Below are 23,057 nucleotides of genomic sequence, written 5' to 3' on the forward strand. Positions count from 1 at the left end.
TGCATAATAGCTCAATCAACTTTAGGCCAGCAAGAAAGAAAGTAGAGGAATTTTTTTTTTTGGTAAAACTATAAAAGAAGATGCATGTTGAATAGTTTGCTTGACTTCCTGGGTTTGGATTATCAAAGTTATAAAAGTAACATGAAGCACAGCAGTGGGTGATTTACCTCTCTCAGAATCTTATGCATCAAGACTTGGCTCTGATGTATGACAAAACATATTTCAAAAAATATGTTTTTTGCATGAATTTTTATGGTGTTGCACAGTGTTGTGTGGTTTAGGGTTCATATAGATATTTTCTAGAAAATGCTGAACTCTCTGGATGGACTCTGCTCCACTGCTACTCTGGCTGTCTTTCCCCATCCTAATAGAGCAGCAGCGGGGTGATGGATTTAATACAGAACAATGATCACTTAGCTTAGACCAGGTGCAACCTGAGTTAGCAAATCTGTGTGCTGGAGATGGATTTTATTTCAATTAATTTTCCACACTCAGAAAGTTTTAGTCGCAGCAGGTTCCTCTGGTTATCAGATCCAGGCTTTCTGTAGGCTTAGCTTCCCCTACCTGTCTATCTCCACTTGGACTAAGGGGATTTCTGATTCTGGTCATTTTTAACGGTTCCTATCAGTGTGAAACTGCATTCCTGTCTGTGCCATACATACCCATTACAGTAGGAATTCCTGTGATTTATATAACTGGCTGTGGCAGGGGAAAAGTGTTTTTTCTGCCTTTGTACTATATTTTTAAAATGTGATGCCACTTGCAGTTACCTCTGTAATCAGTTACTTGTTCAGCGGTTTCCTGACTGAGAAAGACCTATAAAAGCAGCAGTAAGTATAAAATAAATATGTTTCTGGTTTTTAATGGGTCCTTTTAGAAATGGAAGGTCATTCTCTGTGAGTTTTGGATAATTTGATTAAAGATACTTTGGAAATTGAGGAGTAAACTGCCTGCATTATCCTATTACCAGCAGGACCCGTGTTAACTAAGCTTCAGCCCAGGGGCTCAGCAGCATCCCAAAAGGGTCTTGACTAGTGACAGCTAAGAAATACACAAATTAGAGAGAATAAATAGCCAGTTTTGAAGGGAGTAGTGAACAGATCTTTGCCCTGTCACTGCAGGTAATGTACAGTAATTCTAAGAGAACCTCCATGGTAAGGATGAAGCACCACCAATGCCTTGTCTGGCATCCTTCTGGAAAAAAATTAGATTTCTCTGTAAATATTCTGCAAGACATACTTTAACACAATTCTAATTCCAACAGCTTCATCTCCCCCAGGAGACAAAACTGTTTCTGTGAGTGAAATGCACAGAAATGCCTGCAGAACAGGACCGGGAGTGCTAGGGCTGGATCTGGATCTGTTTGGAATGGTTGAGCCTTCCTTCCCAGGAGAGGCAGAAGTGACAGCAGGTTGTCCTGTGACAGCAGGAGTGACTGCAGGCCGTGCAGGATGTTTCTGCCTCTCTCTGTAGGAAATAAATGCCTCTCCAGTGTGTGCCAAGTCACAGCTCCACTGGGGAAGACTGGAGGAATTAAACTGCTTGCTCAGGTCCATCCCTGGCATCAGATTCCAGGCTCCTCAATGTGTTTCCTTGGCATTTCTTTTAGTAGGCTGTTTTGCTAATGTGCTGTTACTGGCACAGATGCTAAAATGGGAACACGTCTGCTCAAGAAAATCTCACTTAAAATTTAGTCCCCTTTTGAAAAGTATCTAACTCTCATAAACTGTCCTGTTTTGTGCATCATGGACTGAACACCTCATCATGCAGCCAGTTATGTATATTGTAACCCTAGTTACTTGTGTGATTTATGTTATTTTGTAGCTCCCACGTGGAAACAGGGAAGTATTCCTTGGTTTAGGCGCTATTCAACAATTAGATGCATAATGGATCCCATCCTCCTTGGTGCCATTACATTCAGTGAAATTATTTGCATCATATGGTACCAGAACTCATGAACAACGACTTCAGTCTCTTGGCTTCCATAAGCAGAGTGATAATTCATCACAGATTTGATACATGCATGGAAAAAAAATTAAAATTGAGGGAACTGTATGTACTGTGACAACTCTCTGGAATATTTATTATACAATATACAAATTCCTGTCATCTTATTATTCCTTTTGACATTGAGAATACGTTAAATAACCAAATTAATTTTTTTCTGAAGAGAGTTCAGTGCAGATCACAAGACTGTTTTACACTTTTTGTCTGAGATGGTAGATGAGTTTCATTCTTACTCAGCTGACTTGAGTAAATTTTAATTTTTTTTTAAAGTGCTGTAAAATACTTTTCCTTGAATTGGTTATGTCTTTCGTGGGATTTGATATATTTGATGTTTTCTTGGTTTAGTTTTAAGACTTATATTACTTATTTTTCCTTCTTTCTTTTGAAATTGACAGCTTTATATACTAACACCTTCCCTGTATTCATCCTGGAGTTTTGTACTTGAAGTGTTTTTTCTCTTAGTTCTTTGCTCTTTTTTTGATTGTGTTCGAGTGATTTGGCAGTGAGCAGATTTGGATGGTTTTTCCATGTTCTGCATAAAAGCTGATTTTTAAATGTTACTGATGACTGTGTGGGGTTTAGAGCCAGCTCTGTGTCTTGCCAAATTGTAAAAGCTATCATCCCCCCACAGGCTGCTGGTGTGACTATCCAGCATTGCTGGTGGGAGGATTCTCCTGCAGCTTGGCGATGGCAGATAGTGCTATCTGTCATTCCATTTCCCCCGTCCCAGGGGCATCCTGAAATAACAGCTGGAAAAGCAAACTTGCTACAGTGAATTTGCCATCAGAAACATGTTAATATTTATGAATCTTCAAAGGGGCTTGCTACTCAAGAGTAAGTAGCTCTTGGTCTTCAGATTTATGAGGAAAAGATATTCTTGTCAATGGAGAGTTGCAGAAAGAGTTTTAGGTCTTTTGTGCCAGTTTTTTGGTTTTATGGGTCATGGCTTTTGTAGGTGGTTAGCCTGAAGAAAGGTATTTTTATGGTTTCAAATGCAAATATCTAGATTTAATCACTGCAGTTTTGGGGTTTGTGCTTTTTAACTGTGCCAGACAACAGAGTTAGGTATATTGTTAATATATTTGTCTTAACAGTGTGCTTCATTTGATCCATCCATAAAGAACATGGGATAATATTTGCTGAGTAAACTTAAAAGGAGATGAGAGAAACTTCTGTCAGGATTAATTGGAACAAGCGTCTCTCTGTGTTGGGGCAAGTAGAAGGACCAGATGATCTCTCATAATCTGTTTAGTGCTGCAGTTTGATCTCTGCAGTCTGTCTTTTAACAGAAGAGCGCTAAGGTGAAGTTCATAAACATTCATTGATTAGTCAGCATGTGGATGTTCAGGCAGGGAATTCATATTCAAAGAAACCTCTTAGAGTTTCTGACCCGCCATAACAAATATTTCAGAAACTGTTGGTCCTGTGAAGGGAAGGTGGCAGAGTTGCAACCAGCAGTAGAAAGTTCTCTCTGTATTTGGAGGGTTTCTTTTGATTCTACTGTAAGTAATTTCTGACCTCAGCATTTTGTGAGGACTGGACAAATATGAAAAAATTAGATTCTCTGAAAGCCCTTAGCAGTCCTGTGAATGTTCTTCTGCCAACAGGAAAGGCTAGAGTTATCTTTAGTATCTCTCATATTGTAATATTCAAAGTAGTTGGTCATCATTCACTGTGTCCATGAAAAAATGTTTTTGAGATGTACTCCTAAACAGAGATCCCTGTATATTAAAAAAACCCCATCAGGCTCTGCAATCTGTTTGAATTATGTATGGAGAATACACATAAAAAGGCTCACAGCTTGTTCTTTGCATAACAGCCTGTGGTGTGTAAGATCACCAGATTCCTTTGCATTAATGCTTTCTCATTTACCATCTGCAAACAAGTCATTGCAAGGCTCAATTTCTTTAGCAAACTGTTGCTGTTGGAAGACTGGTGACACAGAACAGCTACAGTTTGATTGGTATTTATTAACTGGTGTTACATAGTAATATCTTTGTTACACTTGTTAAACAGGTTTAAACTGACTGGAAATTTAAGCCAGAAATATAAGTTTAAAACTTAGAAAAATGTTGACCGCATTTTGGCATGTGAACATAATCACTTTTGATTTATGAGCCCAGATGAGCCTCACTTACTGTATTTGTTTATTTCAGATGCTGAATAGTTCTCACCAAAGCTGCTCTTGTCATCTTAATTCACAGAATTATTTCTGATGGCCAGATGCTAAGGAGTAGTAAAAGTGCCTTCTCTTCAACAATTAAAAGGATTGAGCTTTAGAGCGACCTCTCATATGACTCAAAGACTGTGGTTGTTAAAATGCAGATTCAAAGAGAACAGTTAGTTGTATTTTAAGAGTGCCAATATTGGCATTGAGCTGCACTTGCAAGACAGCAGACCTGAGGTAAAACTGCATGGACCGACTCAGGGGGTTTGGTACCATGCCCCAAGGAGCTCAGCCAAGCTGTTCCTGCCACCATGCCCCAAGGAGCTCAGTCAAGCTGCTCTCCCAGAGCTGGAGGTGACACATCTGCACAGTGCTCCACGTGCTGGGAGCTGCTGTGGCTCTGTCCTGGGAGGCTGTGGTGTGCCTTGTCCTCACAGGATGAGTCTTGCTGAGTGGCAAATCCCAGTCGTGTATGCTTGTTAACACTGGATTAGCCTGGACCTTTCAGGCTTTCAGACAGAGAGCTTTTAGTGGTGGTGGGTCATGCAGTAGTGAAACACAAAGTGCTTGTGAAGAGGATGAAATGACTGCATTTTAGTGATGAGAATGACAGTGAAAAACCTGTTTCTCCTGCTGGTTTTGTTCCTTACAGTGGAAGTCAATCCAATGGTATCTATGGGTTCCAAAATCAAAGTAGCAGATGGGTGGAGAAAAAGAAGGCATTGTTGGATAAGGGTAGGTGTTATGTGTGGACATAGCCAAGAGGAAATGGGGATGCAGCTCATCCAAATACTTGTATATTTTACATCTGTTTGATCCCAGCTGGTTTCAGAGGGATTCGTGAGTGCCAGTGCATATCAAATATCAGGTCCATTTTGCATCATTAGGGAAGGACAGTTTTGATGAGAGCAAAAGGATGGGGGAGGTGAATTCATTAGGTAATGGTCACATGGAAACACTGGTGGCGTGGTTTAGTATTGAAGGGACATGCATCCTTTTGAGTTTTATCCAGGGATAACTTGTACCATACTCCCTAATTAATGTCTTTAGATTGACTGCCTCTGTTTACTGAGATACGACTGATACATTCTTTGTTTATCCACCTGAAGGGATTAAACAAGGCACGTACGAGACGAACAAATCTTTATTAGGATTTGATACAAAAAACCTTTTCTGAAGCACGATTGCAGCACAGCAATTTTAATTAGTTTTCACAAATGCTTCCAATTAACACATACAGTGTTTGCTTTGTAGCTACCGAGAAGATTCACTCACACAGCAAATAAAAAAAGGAATCTTGACATAAGCTTTCATGTGCAGCTTAGCAAAAAGACTGAGAATAACTTCTTGTTAGGAGCTGGTAGTCTTTTTGCTTTTCAGAAAGTTATTTGCTTTTGCTGTAGGTTTGAGTTTTTTGTTCTTCTGTATGGTAATAGAAAAAAAGAAAAAAAACCCTCACCTGCCATGTTTTTCAAACAGATATCAGGAAACCTACTGGTTTTCTGTGTTTTAATCTCCGTGACTTGTCTGTGGTGAAAGACAGGAATATTGACTAGTCTCCAATTTGTAGTATTTGAACTGTGACCACTTTTTGTTTGCCACTTCAGGCATTTTGTCTTCTTTATGTTTATGGCATTTACTGGAGTTACTTATTTCCCTGATTTGAGTTCCCTAATTGGAATTGCAGCATGTGGTTCAGGTTCTTCATACTGGCTGCTATTGTAGCTCAGGTAGAAAACCCTGCCAGTTCCTTTGACAACAGCTTTGCAAGCAGCTCTTCTGAGGAATCTATAAACCTCTCAGGTAGAAATACTGTGCAGAATACAAGTGACTGCATTTGATTTTTTTTGTTTTGTTTTGTTTTGTTTTGTTGTTGTTTATGTCAAACTCCTCTGTGGAAAATGCTGGATTATCCATGTGGTGCTGTTATGAAACCAAAAAGTTAGTTCTTAATGTAATTTATTAAAATAACATTAATTTGTTTTGTTTCCATAAGCAGAACCTTGCTTTAAGCATACTGCATTTTATATGTGGAGGATGTTAGGAAGAAATTAATTACTCTTTGTTTAGGCCACTTAACACTTTCAGTGTTAAGTTTCAGTGTTGTAGGATTGCTGTGTTTGCTATTTAGGGTACAACTTACACATTTTAAACTTAACACAGGACAGGTTTAGAAAGTGGGGGTGATGTGAGAGCCTTGGAGCTGGAAGAGCCACATGCCTCAAGAAGCTTCTTGCAATTGCTCTATGGAATAAATGCTGCTCAGGATTTTTCAGGTTTGGATATTAATTATGACTCTGAGTTTAGTACCCATGGAAGCAATCTCCTCCTGTGACATAAGGATGTAGCTGTATAAACCCTCTGATGAATGCTATGTAGGAAAATGAGATCATTACCCAGTCCAAAGTTGTCTTCAATGCAACATATTGCAGTGTGCAGACAAGGTAGAAATTTAATGCTCATAGATGGAGGGAATTTAATAGTGGAATTTCATTACAAATTTAGGAAGCATTCTTTTGAAGATGCTAAAGGGTTTAAATCTGAGAAGTCAGGCAGTAACTATTCTGAAAAATGTGGATATACTACAAATCAAATTGCAAATCATTGCAAATAAAAACCCAGTCCAAGGAAATTAGCCAGTATCAGTACAAAATCATTATTCACAGTGAAAGGTCAAACAGGATCCTGGAAGAATTGGATAGGAAACAGTTTCAAGCCTTTGGATATCTATAATAAATGGAGTCTGGTAGGTTTTCTGCAAAGCTACAGACTATAGCATGGCTGGCTAAATGAGATACAGGCAGTACTTAGTGCTAACAGTCCTTAATACAACAGTGTTCTGGAAAAAAAAAGTTTAAATTCTCAAGTAATATTTTATGCAAATGTCAGGATTCAGAATTTTAATGTGTAGAAAAATAATAATGTCAGTAAAAATTAAACTGAGAGCTCTTATGGAAGTCATTTAAATTTGCTGCATTTATTGAGAAAATGAAGCTATTTGAAAAATGTACTGTAGGAGGGCCTGGATACAAGTGCCCATGTGTGTAGTTTTCCACATGAACAATCAGTTTCACACATCTTGAGTTGTCTGTAATGGACATTGACTGATGAGTCCCAAGAGTCTCTCTGCTTTGGCCACAGGTGTTCAAGCCTTGCTTCAGAAGGTAAATTTTGAAGTAAAGGGCTAAAATTAAATTTAAAACAAACAAACAAACAAAACCAAGGGAAAAAACAACAAAACAAAAAGTAAAACCACAAAACAAACTGAAATTATTGTGAATTCTACCAGAACACAAATGTTGAACAAACCTGGTCTAATATATCTAAATATTACCAGGAGGTACTGTAACTCAAGAATATTGTCCTGAACTCTTGTTTGCCTAATACTTAATTGGGAAAAAAAAAAAAAAAAAAAAAAAAAAAAAAAAAAGCAGGTTTTAAAATGTTTTTGTTAAAACATGTAAAAAAAAATATTGGCTCTACTGCCAATTGCTCCTAGGGAGCAGAAAGGCAAGGCTGGTCTGTGCTCTTACGTATGAATGTTTTATGCAGGCAAGGTTTCCACCGTGCTGGAAGGCATACTAACAGCCAGATTAACATATTTAGTTTTAAAATAACACACTCCCAATTAAGCAGGATTTAACCAAACTTTTGACCAGACTACAATAAGATGCCAACCTCAGTGCTGCTCCAGTGTCATGAATTAATAAGGTATGTTGAATTTTAGTTCAAGTTACTACCTGGGTTATTTTTAACGCCTAGCCTTATTATTATTATTTATTTTTCTTCTGAAAACATAAGGATTTCTGCTATTGTCCCTCACATGTTTCTGATCCAAAAAGGCAGGGCATAAACAGCAGTTGTAATATAACAATTAACTCCCAAATGTGTCTTTAGAAATAATGGATTGATTATGAATTTTCTATAATAATTGATGAAAGGCTTGGAATAATTTTCTACAGGGTGATACACTTAAAGATACAAATTCTGTGATATTGTGTTCTTTTAAGGCTTGGAGTTCAGGATTTTTAGGAAGCCATGGATGATACAGTAGTGTAATAAGCAGTTTTCTTGGAGATCATGTGTGCTGGATTTAGAGATTTTCCACAGCTACCAAGTGGCACCATCCCAGCACTGTGTTACTCCTAAGGAGTAAGCAAATATGCTGGGAAAGAAGCAAGCCAGAATTTGTTGCTTTAATTTGGAAATGTTCATAGTTGATTCTTCCAAAAAAGCAGTTTCTGTCTTTACACGGAAACAAAACCTGTGGCTCTTACCTTATTCAAACCAAATAATTTCTGATTTGAATGGGGGATTTACAGGCATAAAAACTACTTGGATTTTATCCATACTTTAGGAAGTCTCAAAAATGAGCAGTTGTAACTTCCAAGTTCTTCAAAGGGATGTGAATTAAAAGTCATGACTTACATAGCACAGTAGCTGCCTCTCAGGTTGTCCCAAGTGAACTTGGCAGTGTTTGCTGAGGTGTGACATTCCTGGAAGGGTTGTGGTGGAAGTGCACTCTGAAGGCAGCTCTTTGCTTGCTTGGAAGGTGATGGCCTAGGTCCTGCTCCTTCCCTTTATGCCAGATGAACAGGATTTGATGGCTTTGCAGGTAATAAATTGTGTTTGGCAGAATTTTTCAAGACTGTATGGTAAAATAAGAGGATATGTGAGAGCTGACTCTTAAGAGGTGTGATCTTAACTTGCATTTCCAGTGACATCATGTGTGATGTTGCATTTGGGCCCTGGACATGTAACGGTGTTTTCTGAGGAGTTCTCATTGACTTCAGTGGCTCCAGCATTTCCCATGTAAATATTTTATCTGCAAGGGGTATTAACCTGATCTACTCTCTCTGTATTGCCAGAGGTACATTTGCTATTGGAACAACAACCAAACTTGCTCATGTTAGGATAATTTGCTTTTATTTTTATTCCGAGGAACATCTTGTGTGACTGCAGCTCTGTTTATATAAAACCAAGTCCTTTTTGTGAGCTAATCCTGCCTGCTGGAAAGAGCCCTCCTGTATTTCTCCCTGGTGGATTGGGTGCTGCACTGCTATTGCTGTGTGAATTGCACTCTTCTGCAAGCAGCCTTTGAAAGGAGAAGTTAATAGCAGGTCACACACAACGTGGTCATAGGTAGCCAAGAAATCAATCTTTCTGCCTTGGAATATGGACAGTTTGCATCTGATGTGCAGGAATTGTCTGGTACAGTAAGAGCCATTCGGTCAAAATAAAATGTTACCAAATGTAGCTCTACATTTTGGCAAGATTAAAGAGAAATAAAAAGGCACTGTGAAATGGTGTTATTGCTGTCCTGATCCTCAAGGATGCTTTCATAGTATCACCAGGTTTTGTGCATGTTCCTTTGCTCCTGGGCAAGGGATTCTATGCAACAAATATACAGTTAGATTATAATTTCTGATATCAAGTAAGATTTTAATAAAAATTAACGTGGCATGCAAGGCTAAGTTCTAGTTATTCAAATCAAAACCTTTTAATGCTCTGTGTCATTCTTTTAAATAAGTATTTAACAGTGAATATTACTTCATATTGTTTACTTGGACCTACTTTGAGTAAAGGATTGGATTGCACGGGTCCAACAAACAGGAGATTGCTTTCTATTTCCTCTTTCTTTTATACCCTGTTCTCAGAGGAGTATAGAAGAGGTTTTATCGAGAGAGGAATATTAGCAACTTCGTTTCATCCAGTTCTAACTGAGTATTGCCATATTCCATTTTTAATGCAACTTATGTGACTAATTTCATCAGAATCTGCTCCAGAAATAAAGCAGTTACACTTGGACTAGTGTATTTTAATTGGCAAGGTTTTTTTTTTTCCCTTACGAATATGTTATCACAACATGAAGTGCCACTACTGTGTCTTGGAGTCATGATTATTTATCAAGTTTACAGTAGAGCGAGCAGCTTGCTGCATCTTATGGTAATGAAAGTACAGAGGTTTCTAATGTGCTCTTTAGATTGTATTTTTCTTGATTTATACAATCTGATCTGGCTCTGTTCAGGCATTTAGTTCCTTTTCTGAATAGTGATTTTCCACACACATCCAAGAAATAGATTAGAATTAAATGCTGTATACTGGGGAAAAAGAAGTAGTGCCATTTGGATTATTGGAAGCAGCTGGGACTAGAATGCATTTCTCAAGCACTTCTTTTAAAATTTAAAGGTCATTTTACAGATGAATCCAGGAACATCAAGAAATGAAATGATGAACTCAGAATTTTGGCTGAGGTTATTCCAGCAGTGTATTACATCAATGTGTCAGCTCTAGTGCACACTCCTGGTGCTTGTTATGCCTCTCACTCCACGGCCCCTTTTCCAAAACCATTGTATCCAAATAAACATCAGACGTGATTCTTGCATCACATGTGATATGAGTATCTGATTTCAGCAACAGTGATTATTCCTGCCCTCAGTGTTGTGATCACATTATTGTAGCCATGATCCATCCAGTAACAGCCCCTGAACAGGAACAGTTGTGCACTGAAAGCTGAAAGCAGTGGGACAGTGTTCCTGCTGAGATTAATTCAAGCAGCCAGCAATCTGGTACAACGAGTGGAGCCATTAAGTTTATATAATCAGCTATGTATTTGAAGATACTTTGGAATTTAAGGCCCTTTCTAGGACTCCAGGTATGGCCCTGAAGAGATGCATGGCAGGCTCTGTCCCTCTGGTGTCTGTGTGGCTGGTGGCAGCACTTGGCAAGTCCCTGCTCTGTGTTCAGTTGTGTTTGCGTGTTCCACACGTGCACACCTGACAGGCAGCCTAAGAAAATACATTTTGTGCCTTTTTATTTGTCCTGCCTTTCCTCTTAAAGAGTTGGAATGTTCACCTGAGAGGAAATTTGTTTTCTCTTCCTCTCTGAATGCTGACACTTCCCTTTAGTAAGCTCTGCTCTGTACCCAGAGATGAGCGTGTGAGTCTCCCCTTGTTGGTGGGATGGAAGGGCAGTGTTCAGTTCCTTTGGTGCAATGCCTTTCTGTTGACATTAGCAATAGCTCAGGTATCAGCTGCTTCTTAATCCTGGCACAGGAATGTGGAAGAGCCCTTGAATCTGCTCTGAATCAGAGTTCTCAGGGCTCCATATGGGGCTAAGGCTCAAAATGCAGAATCACAGCCTTAGGGAAGTTGTGCAGTGATAATGTACAGCCCTGGGATTTGGGAGATCCAAATTCCTCCCCTTCTGTAACTTCTGGTGTCCCCTTGGAGATTTACCTGGCATCTCAGTTTATGTCTCACAAAGTGCTGGGAGACTGCTGCTGGAATGTGGGCTCAGTGATCCTTAAGATGGGATGCACCTTACATGAAACAAGTGCTGTCTTCAAACAATACTCAGTGAATAATAGAAGGGAAATAAAAGGGACTTGCAGCCTTTGTAATAAAGATATTACCCCAGAAGATTAGTTGTAACAAAAAAATAACAGCTGTAATATTTATTTCTTCTCTACCCCCTTCCTCCATAATGCAGTGTTGACCTGTCATAGTTTCCAAAATATGATTTTCATAGTTTTTTTCCATACTTTTGGGATTTTTTAAGACACAGAAATATTTCTATGTAGGACTTAATGATCTATCTGAAGTATGGTATCCTATTTTCATGGCTGGGATTTGAAATATACATCATTTAGGAAAAAACCCAAAACGAACCTAAGTAGTGAACATGTCTGCTAGATGGCTAAGGAAGAGTTGCTGGCACAGGTGTCTTCTGTTTTTTTGTTGGAAGCTGTTTAGTTGCTGTTCTGAAATGGATTTATTTGCTGTATGTTGTCCTTTTGCTGTAGGATTCCCAGGGCCTTACACAAGGATTTAGTGAAATGCCCACCTGAGCTCCTTCCCTGCATGTTTGTGAAGGAGCTGAGAGTGGATCAAAGCAGCCCCTCTTAAACCCCTGGAAAACTCCCCTTTCCTCTGTGTAGATTCTCCTGGGCAATCAAGAGAAGTGTGTGTGTGTGTGTGTGTGTGTGTGTGTGTGTGAAGGGGTAAGAGGGGAAGTGCCTTTCTTTTCCCTGCCCTTACTGTGGGAGAAGGGTGCTGTTCATGGGCTAAAGAAACCCTTGGCTTGTAATCCAAGATGTGAGCTGGGATAGATTGTTGTAGGCAATTTATCTTACTAGACCTGAGGAGGTCTGACAGCAGCTGGGACTTTGGCTGGCTGAATGCAAAGGTTGTGAAAGTTCATTACATTCTCTATCTTTACATGTGGATAGCCTGAACTTCTGAGATTAGACTATGCATCTCTGTCAAGAGTACAAGTTAGGTATGGGAGTGAAGGAGAAGGATTCTGCTGCTTTTTTGTTTCTGATGTCTGTCCAGATCAATGCCTTGCATCGTGTTGGTAATTTCCCCTGGGTGGTTTATCTATTACCAGATAACGCAGGGTTATTAAATACGTGTGCACAGCAGGCCCTCCTTATCTGCTCGAGCATTGTTACCCTCTGCTGCAGACATTCTCTGTACACATGTGCATTACAAATGACATGCCTCTGTCTGGTTATAAATATTTTCCATTTGGAATTATCTGCTTCTGCTACAGAGATGAGAGTTGATCACTTGAGCATGAAAGATAAGGGACCAAAGGTAAGAAAAATAAAAATGATGGAGCACTGAGCTGCATACAAAATAAGTGACATAATCCACATATCCTATTAGATAAAGTGCAGCAAAACAGGTTCTTTATATGCCTAGCTGCTGCCATGAGTTTAAGTTATTACATGAATTCAGGTTGGTTGCCTAAAGAGGGACTTAGGGGGAAGAGAGGAGGGATTTTGCAGCAAACCTGTTATAATAAGCTTTCTTTATTTGCCAGAAATTAAGTTAGCTATGTTAATACACCTTAAAGTTGGAAAAGCAGCTCTTCGTGTTCCCAAGACTGGCAGCCAAAAATAATTGGGTAAAGAAGATGGGAAAATCTTGGTTTAAAATTAATTTGCTTGTGGGAATTCTGTCTTTTTGCCAGTTTACTGGTCTTCCATGCAGAAGTAAGACGTACCTGATGAGACAGCTGTTCCCAGTGTGGCAGCAGCCCTTGTGCTGAGATGACTTCTTGAGCTGTGCCAGGTGGCTGCTTTGCCTTTCTGCAGGCCAATGGGTCCCCTTCTGACCTGCTGCACAGGGAATTCAGGAAGGCTCTGGGATCCTTGCCAGAAGTAAGCTGACCAGTGGTGTCCTGGCTCCAAATGCAGGCATAAGCTCCTGCTGTATTCTTGCAGGTGCTGTAATGATTTGCTTTTAAAAGTGTCCTTTATGATCCAAGGAAATATTCAACACTTTTCTTTACCTGGGGACCAGAGTGTGCCTTCTAGGCAGTTCAGTGAACACACAGAGATAAAATAATGAATTTGCAGGACTTTAGCTCTTTCATATAACATGTCAATCCACTGTTTTTGGCACAAGGAGGCCAATTGCTAATTTAAACCTAGTTCTGTATTGAAAAGTAATTATTTCCCTTCACAGTAAAAGAAGCCATGTTTGTGCCAAAGGCCAAGGTAAAGAGGGGCATGGTAATTCCAGGGCTTTTGACATGGAAGTAGATATTTCCCTAAAGGAAATGCACAGGGTTTGCAGAGATGGCAGTAACATGCAGCATGCATTGCTTGGCCAAAGCCAGCAGGGACTCTTAAGCTTTAGAAAATGCAGAGTATTATTTTATTTATATATTTGCTATTTTAGCTCTGTTGGCAAACTTACAGCTGAGAAAAAGGTGAATAAAGTTAGTATCTCATTCAAGCACTCAGGGTTGGGAGTATGTTAAAGTATGAAATTTACTGAAAGTTAGCCTGAATTGGCTGTTCTTTGAGCTCCTTCTCCATGACTGTGAGGCAGTAATTTGTTGTTTATGGCAAGGCTGTTTGTATAAATTATTTTGGCATTTGGAGTCTGGGGGCAGACCCACAGCTGCTGTAGGACACTGGTGTAGGGTCTGAAGCCCCTGACTGCACTGAGCATTGAGCCTCCTCACCTCTCAATTTAGGGGGGACAGAGGCTAACAAAAAGGAGCCCATTTCATGCAGCTGGATGAAAAGCACGATCTGTAGATGGCTTTTCTTTGGAGAAAATGGAATGGCTGATGCCTTCTGGCTCCTCATGCTCCTTGTTCCACTCTGTCCAGCTCTTGCTGCTTCCTAAGAAGGCAAAGTTGTGTGAATCCTTTAGCTCTGCTTTGTCTTACTGAGTAGGGGAACTTAACAAACAAAATCTTTATCAATTTGTTCAAAATAAACAAACAACCTCTTAGAAGAGTCTGAACTTAATTATGTTAATATTAAACATAATTATGGCACGCTAATTATGTTTTCTACATTTGTGAAGAGAGTTGTGCTGTACTCTCCAGACATCTGTACCATATAGAGACAGGTGGTAGAGTGCAACGTTTCCAAGTGCCATTTTCCCACTCCATATATGGCTGCTCTTTCATTCCAATTGCAGAGCCTCATTCAGCTTAGTCAAATTGAGGCCTTATTTGAGAGATTCTGCGCTGAAAGGCAAATGCATCCATCTTTATAAGCCTGTTTGTTTCCATAATTAGACACTGAATCAACAGTGTATTGAAGATGACACATTTGCTTATTCCCTGTCTTCTCCCTATGGTGGCAAAAAAGCTGTGAAGCACAATAATTAATGAAAAAAACCTGTTTGTTATTCAGGCAACATATCTTGAAGTGGAACAAAAAAAAAAAAGAACATGGGTTAAAATGATATTACTGAAGACTATCAGTGCCATAACAAAGTGTATGAATAGTTCTGGGGGGAGAATCCCATCATTCAGGCCTGTTGGGCTGGGTGCTCTAAAACTGTCAAATACAATTGAACTCAGATTTCTCATGTAAAACTCAGGAAGACAAGCATGGCGGAAAAACTGACTCAACTCTTTTGCTAGGGCAACTTTAAAGTGTTTTCCAAAATTGTGACTTTCTAAACTTCATTAAAATGTCTTCTCTGTCTTGTGGCTGAGTGAAAATGATCCATTTTTTCCACAGCCTTATCTTTTCTTCTGGGAGAATGTCCCCTGTAGGTCTTGTAAGACAGAGAGTGCACATAATGCTCTGCTCAGCACTCTGCCTTTGCAGAGCAAAACTGATCTGTTCGAAATAATAAAGGCCAGAACGTGCCTGACTGCAAAATACTGCTCTGTCTCCTGTGCACATGTCACAGAGTAAGTCACTGCTTGTGGGCCAGTGTTGAAGATTAAGGAAGAAGCAGCAGTTTCCTCAACCCCCTGAGGTGATGCTGAAGCCCAGGGGATGGTTCCTCTATGCTGACCGACCACGAGGGAGCCTCTGAGGTTCCCCCAAGATGGTCTCAGGCCATTCACCTCATTTGCAAAGAGCTGCAGTGTAACCAGAAAATCAGAAGTGTGCACTGCCTAGTAGATGTCACAGCTCCAATGTGCAGCTGAAGTCGTGCTGGTGGCAAGCCAAGGTTTGGGTTCTGTTCCATTCCCATCTCTTTCCATTCTACACCAAGCTATGGAATAGATTTTGTGTTTACTCAAGCTTCTAGAGTCAGTCCACATTAGGACAAGTATAAGGCAGGAGTAAGAATAGCCCACTTAGTGAAATGGAGTGACTGAGAGAACAATGACTCTGTCAAGGCTACTGATTTTCAAGTCCTTGATGAGAGCCTGCTTTCCTTTCACACATTTTATCTTCAGTGGTGATGCTGCATTGTTGTGGAAAAGCTTTTTTGTATTGCAAAGCTGGGAGGAGCCACTTACACCAAGGACAAAGCTTTGATCTGTTTTTTTGATATTCACCCTCCACGGTGTTGCATTTTGGGAAGAGAGAATGGGTTTGTGCTATTTTTAGGTGCATAGAATTACAGTAACATAAATGTCTTCTTTTCAATATAACCTGCTGTTAGCTAGTGGTTGGTTTGATAGTTCTGTGCTTGCCACAAATCTCTCTGTGTTAGGGGGTGAGCAGTAAGAACGTGTGGTTTGGCACAAGCATGCTAGAAATTAATGTGGGCTGGTTCTTTACTTAATAAAGGAGAAAAAGTGTAGTGATCAATAAGCAGCAAGTCTAATGTAAAAAGAAGAGTGCTCTGTGCTATGTAAGTGGCTCATATTGTTTATTCCAGGTGATGCAGTCGCAGACAAGCCAATTGGATAGATATTGGCAGTGTAATGTCGAAAATTCTGGGAGTATATCCAATCAATTCCTGAAATACTGCTGCAGTTTAAATGTTGTGGTGGACATGATCAGCAGACTATTTCTTTTTAATTAGTTTTTTATGAAAACCTGTAAATATCAGGACTTTTCTGTGGTATTCTCTCATTTCATGCAGAGTTCATTGACACAAAGGTATGTGACAGGCACAGTCCTGAAAGGCCTGAGGAACCAGCTGCATCACACCTGGTGGCTGTCCAAGAGTCTTTACAAACAGGGATGAATTTAAGGAGTCTTTGTACTTGATGAGTTCTGTTCCTCTGTCAGCTCAAAGAGAGGATACACCCACTTGGAAATATTCATTTCCAAGGATGAATATTTAATGTGGCTCATAAAGTGTACTTACTTTTAATTTTCTGTGCCATTAACCATTCTAGCATGCCTGTTGTCCAGATCTGTTTGAGGTGACCAGCTCCCAGAGTGGAAGGCTGATGGTTTGAGAAACTGCCTGGGCTTGGTGCAGGACACCCCAAAATTCACATGAGAATGTGCCTGAGAGGGTTGTCCAAACACTCCTGAGCTCAGGAATGTGCCTGAGTGCTGTGACCACTTCCCTGGGGAACCTGTTCCTCAGGAGAAGTGAAGTGGCTTGCTCAACTTTTTCCAGAAGGGACTGGTCAGCATTGAGCTTTAATGCAGATTTGATAATGCCCAATAAACAGCATTATAGCCATAGGAACATTATTCTGCATCACAGCAAAGGCATTCCTGGATTTGTGGAGGGATTCAGAATAAAGGGAATTTATTGTCCCAAAGGGAATTCTGAGTGATACCATAATGTAAATAGAACATAGGAGTGCTGATAAAGAATAAAGTGAATGGTGCTTTCAGTTGATAATATTGTGAACACAATATTTATACTCCACATATTGTATTTTTCATACAGTGGTCTTTAAATCACAGATACAGTAACTGTTGATCTAAGAATTATTATGTTTTAATTAGGAATGATTCTCCTCCAGAGCTTTTAGTGGTCTTTGTTCTAAGAGCAAAAGTTGTTGAACTTTTTAGTCAAGACAGAAACCAGTTGTCAAAGTTGAGAAAGAAAATTGGAAAGAGGAAAAATAATGCATTTTATTCGCACTTCTCTTTTTTCCTTGAAATATTAGTAGAGAGGATTCATGGAAAATACTTAGGGTTGTTTTTTTTAACAAGACAGGTGCCTTGTTTATTGTTACAGTAATACAATATGCTCTTATGTAGCTATGACACTTCATTTTGTGGCATTGTTAAAGAGTGCCAGGATTCTGATGGCAGTCATGTCGGCTAAATAGTTATATCTGAATTTTTTTTTATTTTATTGCTATATAATTTGTGGTCCTTCTCCTTTTTGTTTGCCTCCTTTTAGACTAAGAGAATTATTTGAGAATTCTGAGTACTGTGTGAAGGCTACTCCAGTTTTGATGAAAGAACAGATTTCTACATCTTGTCAGGCTAACACCTGGTTCTTTCCCTTCTTTAGAGGAGCTCAAGGAGAAGCTGCAGAAGTATGTAGACGAGGTGAATGCCCACAAGCCTGGTTTCATCAAGGTTGTCCGGCACAGCAAGCAGGAGGGGCTGATCCGGTCCCGGGTCAGCGGCTGGAGAGCAGCCACGGCGCCGGTCGTCGCTCTCTTTGATGCCCACGTGGAGTTCAACGTGGGTTGGTATGTGCCTACTCCTCTTTTTCTGACTCAGGGACTGTCAGAGTTCAGGACACCCCTTGGATGACCTGGGACCCGAGGAAGGGAGTTTGAGCCCTGGACAGGGGGGTGTGGAGCCAGTCCAGGGGGTTTGGAGACCTTGGCACAGAGCCCAGGAGAACACCAGGTTTGATTTTAGTCCATGGGAGAGGCTTCCGACACAGAGAGAGGAATTGCAAAACACCAGGAAGTGAAAACAGTAGTTTAGTACAGTAGAAGATGAAAAATTCAGTAGTTTTAGGGTTCATAAAATAGAGGTAAATGGAGGATAAGATGGTGGAATTTGGGTGGTACCTCGTGTCCCTCTTCTTCTTCCTCATCCTCCATCTTCTGAGGTGGTGATGGCACAAGGTAGTTAGAGTGGATTGGGTAGTTAGAGAGGATTGCCTAGTGAGCACTAGGCATTGGTACAAAATAGTAAATAACCTACATGGAGCTATCTGTATAAATGTAAGGTGATGTCCCATCGGTGGGCAGTCCCCTCATGTCCCAGCCGCTGTTCAGACCTCGGCTGGGAGTGGAGAAAATTTTGAGATATCAAAAAATAAACAGCACGAGAAACCTGAAAACAGAACCTTGAGGACTCTGCTTTTTTATACCAACACAACTCGGGGCTTTTAGAGGGCCAAAGACTTTAAACAACCTAAATCTTGGGTGAGGAAACCCACCCTGAGAAGGGACCTTTTTCAAGCACTGGTGTTGAGTTACTGCCATTCCTCTTGCATTTTAGAGGGTGAGTTAGAATTCTGAGCTTTTTAATGGAGATTCAGACATAATCACGGGCACAAGCTGAAAAATGTGTTTGTGCTGTGTAATATGATCTAGATCCATTTTTATGGTTTGAATTATCTGCTGATCTAATTACCGTGTATTTAAATCATATTGGAAAACTGCACATTAAAAATCTCCTCCAGTAATGTAGCCCTTTGCCCATGAGAGCAAATGTATCTTCTTTTCATTAAAAATACCTTTTTTCTTTTATCTTCTGCAGTGTAAACAAAGAGGTGTTATTTTGGCCACTCTGCAAAAGTAAAACATAACTAAAATAATGTACTTCAGCTTGTTCAGTCTGGATTTAATATCTCCCTTGCTCCTTAAGTAAAAATGATGGTAAAAAGGCAGGAGCTTCTGTCCCTAGGATAGATCTATTATTAACTCTGATCCTGATGTCCTTGATAATGTTGAGAGCCTGAAGTTATTGTTACTTGGTAGCAAGGGTATAAATGCTCTATGATATGCAGATACTCATTTCTTCCATCCACCAGCTCAAATCAAGGTTAACAACAGGGCATCCTAGAGAAGATGTTGCAGTGTGTTATTTTGGGGCAAATCCTGCACTGTCAGAATTCCATCTCAAAGCAGAGAGAACTCTTGAGTGGGGTAACAGCTTTAGACTTTGTTCTTTCTGAAAAATATGGCATAAGCTGCTGTATTGCTTATTTGGTGGTGGTCTAAATAGTCCTTAAAGTCTTCTTCCAAACCAAACTATTCTATGATTTCCATCAGTGCTGTGCTTGTATTGGTGTAATCTTAATGCTGTATTTATTTTTTTTTTTTTTTTTTAGGGCTGAACCAGTGCTGACCAGGATAAAAGAGAACAGAAAAAGAGTAATTTCTCCATCATTTGATAACATTAAGTATGATAATTTTGAAATAGAGGAGTATCCCCTGTCAGCACAGGGGTTTGACTGGGAGCTGTGGTGCCGGTATCTGAACCCTCCTAAGTCCTGGTGGAAACTGGAGAACACAACTGCTCCAATAAGGTAACAGTGGCCTCAATTACAGTGTCACTGGAAATGCTCTCCTAGATATGGCACGGGGCAAGTGGGCTCAACTATGTAATGGGTTTTACTGACTGTGAAGTTCAAACACTTAAATGTCCTCTAGCTGTCCTCTTCAGTTTTGTCCTTGATGCCTACACAGTCATCAAGAAAACTCTTCTTTTCAGTAGATCTTTTTAAAGATTTTTAAAGGAAAGTCTTGTTTTCAGTGGATCTTTTTAAATAGATTTCCTGCTGAATGGTAGGAATGGTAGGCAGGGCTGCTCAGCAGTGCTGCTTTCTCCAAATGTCTCGCCTGCTAATTTGGTGCTTACAGGCCAGAAATGGAATTTTCTTTGCAGTTGCATTACATAAGCAGAGCTAATCTGACAACTGTATTCTTTGTAATGCTGTCACAGAGATGTACAGCTGTGCTGTGTCCTAGGAGTATGTTTGCTCACTGACACTGTGAGCAAAGGCTGTATCGGGTCCTTGCCTTGAAACAATCTGGGGCTCTACTTTCTTATCACATCCAGAGTGTTGTTAGGCTGGTACAGAACAATACCTTTGTCTCAGGGAGGGGAGTAGCAGCCTCTGAATCCACTCTGCAGCTCTGCTGAGATTGCAGGGCTTTCTTTGAGATAGAAATTTATTCCAAGGAGGCCACTGGTAACTGTGCTCTAGTTCCCTGCAGAAAGAAAGTGTGGACGCTGTTTTCACCACCTGAAAAGCAGAACCTCAAATAGCACTGTCAGCTCCTTTTCATCCAGTAGCTCTGCCTTTACCTGCTTTTCTCAGGTTCTGTCAGTTTAACACTCTGAACTGCACTGACCCATGAACAGGACCTAGAATTGGAAAGCAAGAGATAAAAATTAAAAGGTTTGGCACAGACAGATGTAAAAAAGGGTGATAATTTCCACATCATTAGAAATAGTTATTGCTGTTAATGAACTCTGTTAATGCTATAAAAACGTTCCTGTGAAGACAGGTTGAGAGAGTTGCTCAGCCTGGAGAAGAAAAGGCTCCAGGGAGATTTACAGCACCTTCCAGCACCTAAAGGGTGGTTTCAAGAAAGCTGGTAAGGGACAAAAGTAAGTAGTGATAGGACAAGAGGGAATGGCTTTAAACTGACAGAGTGCTGGGTTACGTGAGATATTAGGATGAAATTCTTTACATGAGGGTGGTGACACACTGGAACTGGTTACCCAGGGAAGTTGTGGATGCCCCATCCATGGAAGTGTGCAAGGCTGGGTTGAATGGAGTTCTGAGCAACCTGATCTATCTGAGGATGTATCTGCTCATGGCCAGGATTTGAAATGAGATGATCTTTAGAGTCCCTTCCAGCCCAAGCCATTCTATGATCCAGTGATTAATTATATCAAATAATTATTATGATTGTTAAAATTAAAAGTATTGAAACACAGGGTAATGAGCAAATGTACTTTTCCATTTAACCCCCAAACTCTGTTCTATATGAGGACTGGGGAGTGAGTGTCCTTTATGAATTTCAGGTTTGTTCCCTAACCCTTTCCCTGACACATATTTTTAATTCAGTGCAATACACTGCATGTGTGTGTTGGATAATTAAAACAAACACACCAACAAACAAAGCCATGTGTATTGATGGATGGGGATGGTTTCTATCATGCCTCCATTATGCTTTTAGAATTACAGCAAAGGGAAGCAGGTGCTCTGAGATGCACTTAAAAACAAAAACAAAAGCAAAAGTACCTTATCATAAAAGAAGTATAACTTTTGTATTGGTATTAACTGCTATTTTCTTCATTAATAAATGCATCAGAAACAGTCTTTCATTGTTACAAAGTGGGTACTGTAGCACTTAGAGGCATTAATATGTAGATTTCTGTAGAAGTGTAGAATTTGTGATTAAGACAGCCTGTGATCTGTTTGAAAGCAGATTTGTCCACTAGCTATAGCTTGAGTGTTCTCAATAAAAGCAGAGCGATTTCCCCTGTACTGCTAATCAATATCCTGTCAGTACCAGAGTGACTGATACCAGCATAATAATCTGAAAAGACATATTTATTTCTTGCAGTTGTGGATTATAAGGTAGGAGAAAAATGAAAAGGCTAAATGACTCTGTATCCTTCTCCACTGCATCTCATAAAGGTAAAATTGTACCCTTTGTGGCTGAGCTCTTACCTGATTAAAATTGGTTCTTTAAAGTAAAAATCAGTTGGTTCAGACCATGACATAAACAGAGCTTACTGATCCAGTAAAGCTATATGATGTGTTTAAATTTGGCTCAGGATAATGGACTAATGTTTACACTAAGCTGGTAAAGGCAGACTTTTCTTGATTCTATATTAAAAAAACTGATCTGGATGGTCCTATTCAAGAAATAATCTCTTTTTTTATGTAAGCTTATAGACACAAACTTTTTAGCTCTGGTTGAACCTGGTGTCTGGCTAAGCACACAGAACTGGGCATTAGGGGGTATCATTTGCAACTTTCACAGACAAGAGACTTGAGGACTTGGAAGGACAGAGACTACACTGGCTGGTGCCTCAGAAACAAAATTTAGGCTCCTGAGCCTCTCTCTGTTAGCACTGAAATCCTGACTGCTCTGGTGAATACTCATGTCTGATAATTTGACTCTAATTTCCTTCAGTGGTGTTCATTTAACTTTAGAATTAAGAATATTAGAAGCCAAGGCTAAATAAAACTCTGTGAGAAAATACTTCCTTAAGAATCTGTTTTGCTGCACCATTTTACCTAGCAATGGTAAACACAGTCTTTGAATGATAAAATTCTTCATCATTTATCTGCTAATTTTGGTTGCTGCTGGTTTATTCTTCCAGAAGTCCTGCCTTGATTGGATGCTTCATAGTAGACAGAGAATACTTCCAAGAGATTGGACTACTGGATGAAGGCATGGAAGTATATGGAGGAGAGAATGTGGAGCTTGGAATCAGGGTAAGGAAAATAATTAGCCAGTACTGGTGGCTTACGTTTAAAATACATCTTGCTTCTTATTGCTGGGGGAAAAGCAGTCCAGAACATAGATGGTGGCACGGAAAGGAGATCCACAGCTCTCAGACATGTAAATTCATTGGAGGAGAAAGAGGGGAAAAAAGAGCAAAAGCTCTACAAGGGTAGAAGTACAGAATTTAGGATTGCTCTTTCAGCAGTGCTAGAATTTTGTGGAGTTGATAGCTAAAACTGCCTGGTTACCTGTGATACCAGACTCAGTAAGGAGAATAGCTTCTCACAGGTGTGATGGGAAAAAC

The 23,057-nt window shown here is 39.9% G+C and overlaps 1 protein-coding gene across 1 annotated transcript in view; it reads left to right on the forward strand.

Annotated features, from left to right (window-relative positions):
- Positions 1-23,057, forward strand: part of GALNT18 (polypeptide N-acetylgalactosaminyltransferase 18) — a 213,472-nt gene that overhangs the window by 118,777 nt on the left and 71,638 nt on the right. The window contains exons 5-7 of the mRNA XM_083862760.1: positions 17,827-18,010; positions 19,612-19,809; positions 22,629-22,743. Of these exons, the coding sequence (XP_083718886.1) occupies positions 17,827-18,010; positions 19,612-19,809; positions 22,629-22,743 (497 nt within the window). The remainder of the gene's footprint in view (positions 1-17,826; positions 18,011-19,611; positions 19,810-22,628; positions 22,744-23,057) is intronic.

Source organism: Zosterops lateralis, assembly GCF_965231275.1.
Source record: "Zosterops lateralis genome assembly, chromosome: 6".
Lineage (NCBI taxonomy): Eukaryota > Metazoa > Chordata > Aves > Passeriformes > Zosteropidae > Zosterops > Zosterops lateralis.